The sequence below is a fragment of the Vombatus ursinus genome, unplaced genomic scaffold, assembly GCF_900497805.2.
Source record: "Vombatus ursinus unplaced genomic scaffold, bare-nosed wombat genome assembly UNPS02006931.1, whole genome shotgun sequence".
In the NCBI taxonomy this organism is placed as follows: Eukaryota; Metazoa; Chordata; class Mammalia; order Diprotodontia; family Vombatidae; genus Vombatus; species Vombatus ursinus.
The window spans coordinates 1-7,922 of NW_020946709.1; the positions used below are offsets into that span (position 1 = coordinate 1).

Below are 7,922 nucleotides of genomic sequence, written 5' to 3' on the forward strand. Positions count from 1 at the left end.
GAGAAGTCCAAATCAATTTAAACTGAAGGCACTGAAAGAGAAGGCATATCAGTTTAAACGGGTATTCAAGGTAAACATCTTTAGTTTTCCCAGGTTAGACACTTCCTTTTGGTCTAAGGGATGTGGCTACTGAGAACTGACTTCCTGGGAACCACAGATGTCCAAAGCAGGTCTCTCACAACACAGATTCTCTCTGGAGTCCATACATTCACATGTCTCCACTATATTCTACAGATAATCCATTCCATGCATATGGATTCTCTCTGTGTCACTGTCATCTCTATGGCACCAGCTTGGCTTTCAAAGCCTCCATCTGTACCCTTAACCTGGTAAAAGTGACTACCACTTATTTCTGTCTCTTGTGACTTTAACTTAACTCTTATTTCACTAAACTGACAACCTGGAAGTGCTCCCACCTAATCAGTGTACACAGTGTATGACATCACCACACTGTGGAACCCATGCAGAGGTTTCTAAGAGATTTAATCCAGAGAATTTCCCATGTCTCAACCATAACTATTTGTGGAATATGGAGTCCATACATTCACATGTCTCCACTATATTCTACAGATAATCCACTCAATGCATCAAAAGACTTCCTCTTCTGTTTTATAGATAGATAAAGATATAGAGAGATGTATTTCAGAAGACAAATGATGAAGAATGCTACTCACCTCCCAACAGAGATAACAGACTATGTATGCAAAATGAAATACAAATTTTTAGACATGGCTAATATAGGAATTTGTTTTGCTTGATTACGCATATTTATTATGAAGGATTTTCTTTTTGGGGGGTAGGGAAATGTATATATACACTTGATAATTGAAAAACTTAATTAAAAATTAATGCTTCATGGATACCAGGGCAGCCCTCAGACTGTCCTTCTGTTATCCCTTTTGGAGTGGAATCATAGTTGTAGCTCAAAGACTTCCTGAAGGACACATGTGTCTCTGAAAACTCTTTTTCGTGTTAAGTGCTTATCTTTGTTTTTTTTACATTATTAAAAATCTTTATTTAGGTTTGGTCAGTACAGGTAAGATATAGTGGAGTCACAGAGCAATCTGCATTAACAGGATAAAACAGTTCATAAAAACTGAGTAACTATGCACACAAAAGTCTTAAACATTCAGTCACCTAGAAGGAAAATGCACAGACATATGGTGGAAAAAACTGTAATTAACACTGAAACTACTACGGGACTCCATCAACAATACAACTTTTAGTGATAAAACTACTATACTGGGCAAACTTGGCAGTCATAAACCCATAACTACTATGACAAGTCTGAACATTGCACAAGGATAAGAACAATATGAGTAAGAATGCCCTTACACAGCACGGGTTCTAGATGTACATGGTTTTGTACAGACATCATTGTGTTATACTTTGCGGAAATTATTTTCATTTTCAACTTCACATGAACTCATATAAAAATAACTGGAGCATACACAAACATTCTTTTAGCAATGTTCAATGTAATTAACTGTTACAATTTCCAAAGTGGCAGAGGTATTAAAGCAAGGAAAACAAACAAACAAACAAAACAAAAACAAAAACCCACACTGCACAAAAAGGCAAATTGTGACAAAAAGTATGCACTAATTAAAATTGTTTCTGGATAGTATCATCTCCCAAATTAAATGACACTGTATAAAAATGTTGCTAGAAAAATGTTACAAAACTGAGTCCTGTACATTTACACTTGAGTCCAAACCATTCTGAATATAATGGAAACCCGAAGTTCGGTTACATTTCCCAGTCACTGCTTTCTCCTCTTGAGGGTCATGATTGGAGTCTGTGTCATTTGAGTGGTATGTGAGTTTTCACTGCCTCTGAGAAAATCTACACTTTCATACCCCATACTGAGTTGGTTTATGTAACTGCTACCTCCTCTGCCATCTCTTCAGAGTTGTTGGAGACCTTATTACCATTTCCTGGAGATTTAAGAAAATCATCTTCTGTTGTGTTACCCTTCCTAAAAAATCCAGGCCCTGGTGTCCTCTGATGGGAGGAGCTGCTGTTACTTGGTCCATTAGCCAGATGGCTGCCGTTTTTACCCATAACCTCTCCCTGGTCTAAAGGCTCAGAAGATGGAGTCTTGCTGCTACCTGGGACTGAGCCTGGGACTACTGCTGGTACTGAGCCAACTGCTGACCGTTCTCCTTCAGTTGTTGCTGAAGAACTAGAATGGTACTCTGCATATCTTCCACTTCTTCATCAAGCTGAATAATAAAGTCATTGAGTTCATCCTGACTGCCCTTAAGTTCTTCACTATATTTGTTCCGTAAAGCCAACTCTGCTTCAAGTTGTGCAATACATCCCTGAGACAGTTGCCTTCCAAGCTCTTGATTCTCCTGAATAAGCATTCCACACTTCACCATTAACTTTTTGCCTATTTGACTCATTTGAGTTTTGACCCAGAAGTTCAAAGAATAAGCAGGAAGTCCACAGTCTTATTGGCAAAACTGATTTCTAGTGTCTCTAAGTCACTAGGCTCAAGGTTAACAGCAAAGTATATTCCATTTTTACATTTTACTGGAATTTTACATGTTCAATTCATAATTTAAAAACCTCTAGGTTTTCTTTCCTCCAAACTGTCTGTGGACACAGTGTGCCACAGACTTAAGACTTCTGTTTCTCCCTCTGTTTTCTTCAAACAGAAACACTTGTCAAGTGTCTACATATTCTAGAAAGGGAATTTTTTCGAAGTTGGCCACTTTTTCGGAATAGTCTGACATTGTCAGGCGTCTGAAGCAAGGTGGGGGGGGAGAGTAAAAGCCGAAACACAAGGTTCATCTGGTAAGTTTTATGTTAAGCATTACAAGCTGGGCAATATGAGTATGTGGCTTTTTTGCCTCAAAACGTCTGAGTCTTGGTGCTGAAACGAGTACTTGGCTGTCCCACTATAGCATTCTTGCAGTGGGATTGTCAAGGAAGTCTTGACTGGGAAGTATGTTTTGTTTATCTATCAGGCGTAAATTTCCGGGTGCTCAGTTCATTTTGGGCTTGTTCCAGTTTGTCTTTAGTCTGTTCCAGTTCACCTTTCATTTTTAGGAAAAAAACAAGCTGATTGCTGGGTCCACCATCGTTGATCTCAGTTGGGCAACACTAGGCTGCTGAACTTGTTTGAGATCCTGTATTTGAGTAGTACACTCCTGCATCTCTTGTTTCTTGGTTGCCAGACTCATCACAAGAATATTTTCTCTACTTGAGGACCCTTGCTGTTGCTGCTTTAGCTTTTCTTCAGACTCTCTCAAGCCAGTTACATCAGAGTTTAAGTCTGTGTACTTGCCCTCCAAATCTTGTACATATGCTTCAAACTGCTTCCATTTTAGGATTAATTCATCTCTTGCCATAACTTTGAAGTCTGTTTCACTGAGTCGAACCTTTTTGGGGAGAGGTTCTTCGTTCGTCACTTTGTTTTCCGGAGGTCTAGGCTGCCGACGAGTCGCCTTTGCTTCCAGCTGGAGCCCGCGGCGGCTACACGAGGGCGCACCCCCCCCCCCACCCCGCCACCTCCCCACCCCACCCCTCCTCCGCCACTGAGCCAGAGCTGAAGAGCCTGAAGCACCGCCCAGCCAGCCCAGTCTGAAAACCCTTTTTCTAATTCTGACGTGTTTTCTTGAATGATCTCCTGGATGATAGTGTCCAGATTCCTTTGTTGGGGTTGACTATAATCCTGAGTTTGCTCCATCATCACCTATCCTGTAAGTTGTTACTTGGCATTGTAGTTTTTTCAATATTTTTGAATAATTGATTCATTTTCCCAGCATGTTCTCCCATTTGGGTATTACTATAGATAGTTATATGTTCCCTTGTAGCAACCCAGTTGCTTCTATGGAACAACAACACTTCTATAAATTCCTTTGCTTTTGAGATGTTCATACCAATTTTTGGGGGGGGGCTTAATGACATATGCATCATTTATTCATTTGATGTTGTTTCTTACTACATTTTATGTCGTTAGATATTGTTTTTCCATTTAGCATTTGCTTCTGACATTCTAGCCTTTTTTCAGCTATATCTTTGCATGTTTTTGTTTTTGTTTTTTTGTTTTTGGTATGCATTACTCATATTCTATTTTGTTTAACTTATGTCCCTCTATGTGGCTTTTTAGCATTTTTTTTCTTTTCTTGTGGTGTTGCTTTTGCTGGTTTTTTGAGAGATATCAAATGAGCCTGACCCTCTTCAAAATTCTTGTTCTACCCTCTTGACTGAAAAGCCTCAGGAGTTTAAGCATCACAAGTATCTCTTACACTTCTTCTGACAGAGTTTCTCTTATTTTTATGAACCAAAATCACTACTAGCACCACCATCATCACTAACATGTGTATAACTCTTTAAGGTTTCCAAAATGTTTTACAAAAATTATCTTATTTTATTCTTATAAAAATCTTGGAAGGAAAGTGCTGTTAATATCCCCATTTTGTAAGTGACTTATCCAAGGTCACACAGCTAGTAGCAAAAGTTTAGTACTCTAACTATTGTGTGACTTTGCTGCTTTACAAATACATATATGCATGAAACTGTCTAATATGTAAACAAACTGAACAGTCATTTGAGATAAGCAATGCCAATCATCAGTGTTTCTTTATGTGACATGCATGATGACTAAAGAGAAAGAAGATGACTATACTAGTTTGATCAATATATGTCAACACCTCAATTGACAAATAATATTTGTAAGCACCCAATCATTTATAAAGCACTGTAACAGATGCTATGGAAATAATATGAAGTAAAAGTTATAGCTCCTATAATTATAAGCTATTCAGAGAGATAAGACATACACATATAGGTAAAAAAAATAAACATATCAAAATGTTTGTCAGTAGGGAATCCAAACAAAAGAGGTATAGTGTCCCACAACAGCCTAGCTTACAGATGCTATCTATGCCAGTGTTTGCCCTCTTCTAAGGTCCCAGAATACCCAGGTTTTAATTGATCCCTGTGCTCCAGGCTTGTTGAGTGTTAAGGATAAGGCCCCAAAGGGATGACAAGTAAATTTAAGCCCTAATGTATGTGGGAAATGCTTTAGTTCTTGGAATTTGAGAAGTACTCCATGTGAAGAGGTAAGGGTACTGTCATATCTGTACTATCCTCTTCCTGAATGATTAACTGAAAAGAGAGAAACATTTAAAGTCCTTGACCAGAAAGTTGAGTTTTACAAGATTCTTACATTTTCACCTCTTTGCTGCCTGACAGGAAATCTTGGACGAACAAGTGTATTGCCTTTCAGTCTCAGTCAGTCATGCCTAAGGCTGTTAGTAATCTAAGTGCAAAAATTTTGCCCACTCCTTATTCTCCTCCCTGGCATTCTCTTATCCCACCACTCCATCCTTTTTTTCTCTCCTTTTGTAGCTTTCTCACATTCACTTAAAGAAGTTTGGATCTTGGGAAGTGAGACTGCTAGTGTTCAGAGGCCTCATTCTCATTGTTGGAAAGTCTAAAACTGCAAAAGATGGCAGGATTAATTGACTGCCAAAAAGTCACCCTGGGGAGGAAAACAATTGTCCCCAAACTTTGGGCACTGAGCAACCTGAACCTGTTTATAGAGATAAAGAGGTGAGACTCAAATAAGGAGTTGCAATATTTTGGCAAGATATGCTTAATTTACCTTTCTCTGTGGCAATTTGCCTAATTAATGACAAACTTTGGTTGCATATCAAAAATGCATTTGGTATTTTGGGGGCTCCTATCTTTGATTTTTACCTGTAAGATGAGAGAGCTTGAGATAGAGAGGAATCTGTGTCTCTTCTCTATAAGAGTGTTACATTTCACATTAGGTGAGGAGCAGGACAGTTGAAAAAAATCTGAGATCTAATAATAATGCTGGGATGAGACCTTAACTATTTGTAAAATACAAAGGATGAGGGTTCTCTTTCTGGACCTCAACTTAACTTGTCTCAAATTGAATTATTCTAATTTTTGAGGTTATGGGTTTACTTTCAAATTTCATCATTTGGATTTCTTGTTCATTTTTCTTCTTGGTTAGGGAAGATGAAGGGAAAGGACGGCATGGGAAAAGAAGGAAGGGAAGAGGGGGAAAGAGATGGGGAGCAGAACAGAATCAGTTGGTTCAACGATTACCTATGAAGGTAGAAAGAGAATCCACAGCCCAACATGCACTTAGGAGGTTTTTGTGATTTAAGAGACACTTTGGGATTTTAGAATGAACAAGTCAGCTAACATGGTAGTTGATCTCAATGATAGTGGTTGAACACCCAAGGGTGTTCTGGAATGAAATATATTGTTCTTTTCTGGTGCCTTGAAGGAATTTGAAGTACTAGGACAAAATGAAATTAAGATAGGCCAAATGAGGCCCAGGAAACTGTAGCTAGATAAAGTATTATATGAATTAAGTGTCAAGTACTCAAGACTTGCTAGTTTTCTTTTATTCTCACTTCCAGTTACTTTATCTTGAATTTGTATATCTCTAAGTTGCAGAAATTCATTCTTGTAGGTTTATATGTGTGTAGACAAGGAATAAAATGGAAAAGGGAAGATATCAGCTTTGAGTGAAAAGTTATGGTGGAAGAAGGAAAAGAAGAAGAAGGTGAAAGTAATTAGGGATTGAGTGGAACAGACCTCTCAATCCAAGTAGTAGTTAGCTTCAGGTGGCAAGAAAATTGGGGAAGTGCAATGCTTTAGATTGGGGTTTAAGTGATGACAGAAATTTAGGAATAATTGAAAAGTGAAAGCCTTGAATTAAAATGTTTCCATGAACTGTCTAGTTCTTGGGAGTGGCTAGAATTCCAAAGGTTCCCAAGAATTTACTGGTTCTTGAAAGTGGCTGGAACACTTGGGTAACCAACTTGAATGAGCAAAGATTAAAACCAAGGCTGGATCCTTTCTTAGGTTGTTGGGCATCAAATCTTTGTTTTCCCACTTTGTTCTAGTGAGGAAGAATTTGACATAATGCTGTTGGCTTGGTTGTATGGAGGTTTTCAAATCTTGACAATTCTACTTCCTCAATATCTTTCAAATATACTTCCTTCTTTCTACCCATCCTACTAGTATTATGGTTTTGAGCTACATTTCCTCTAACTTGGACTATATTAATAGCTTCTTGGTTGGTTTACCGGCTGCCTATTTCTATATTCTCTACTCCATCTACCACACAGATGCCAAAATAGCCTTTCTAAGGCGCAGGCCTCACTATGTTTCTTCCTAGATCCAAAAATTCCAGTGATTCCTAATGGCCTCTAGTATAAAATGAAGCTGCCTCAGCCTGGTATTTAAAGTCTCCCACAATCTGGCTCCAGCCTACCTTCTTTCTGTCTCATTCTCCATGGATATCTGTGTCAGAGGAAATCATGGACCCTTAGTACTTGGTCCTCAGAAATTGTGGGACCCTGTAACTTCTAGGGCAATTTGAAGCATTTCTTTCTGTTGGCTTCAAAAGTTACATATTTTTAAAAAGAAAATATTAAATTAAATTATACATTTCCTTTACAGATAGGTAAGAACTGACTTTGCATGGAAATGAAGAACTACACAGTTGTGACCGAGTTCATCCTGCTGGGAATCCCTGAAACAGAGGGGTTGGAGACAGTGCTCTTTGTTCTCTTCTTATCTCTGTACCTATGCACACTGTCAGGGAATGTGGTCATCCTCACAGCCATCATTTCTTCCTCTCGTCTTCATACTCCTATGTATTTCTTCCTGGGAAACCTGTCTGTATTTGACATGAGTTTCTCCTCAGTTACCTCACCCAAAATGTTGTTCTATCTTTCTGGTCAGACACCAGCCATCTCTTTCCAAGGGTGTGCAGCCCAATTGTTCTTCTACCATTTCCTTGGCTCCACTGAGTGCTTCCTATACACCGTAATGGCATATGATCGCTTTGTTGCCATCTGTCACCCTCTACACTACACAGTTATTATGAATCATAGGGTGTGCTCTATCCTAGCAACAAG

At 38.7% G+C, this 7,922-nt stretch overlaps 1 protein-coding gene and 1 pseudogene across 1 annotated transcript; one reads left to right on the forward strand and one right to left on the reverse strand.

Moving 5' to 3' along the window:
• Positions 1-1,676: 1,676 nt before the first annotated feature.
• On the reverse strand, positions 1,677-7,296 carry LOC114033404 (annotated as a pseudogene).
• A 192-nt stretch (positions 7,297-7,488) lies between these two features.
• LOC114033405 (putative olfactory receptor 10D4) lies at positions 7,489-7,914 on the forward strand (the record flags this gene model as incomplete). Its single annotated transcript, XM_027848920.1, has 1 exon — positions 7,489-7,914. A coding segment is annotated over exon 1 (426 nt), but the record flags the coding sequence as incomplete, so codon positions are not given.
• Between the last annotated feature and the right edge of the window lie 8 nt (positions 7,915-7,922).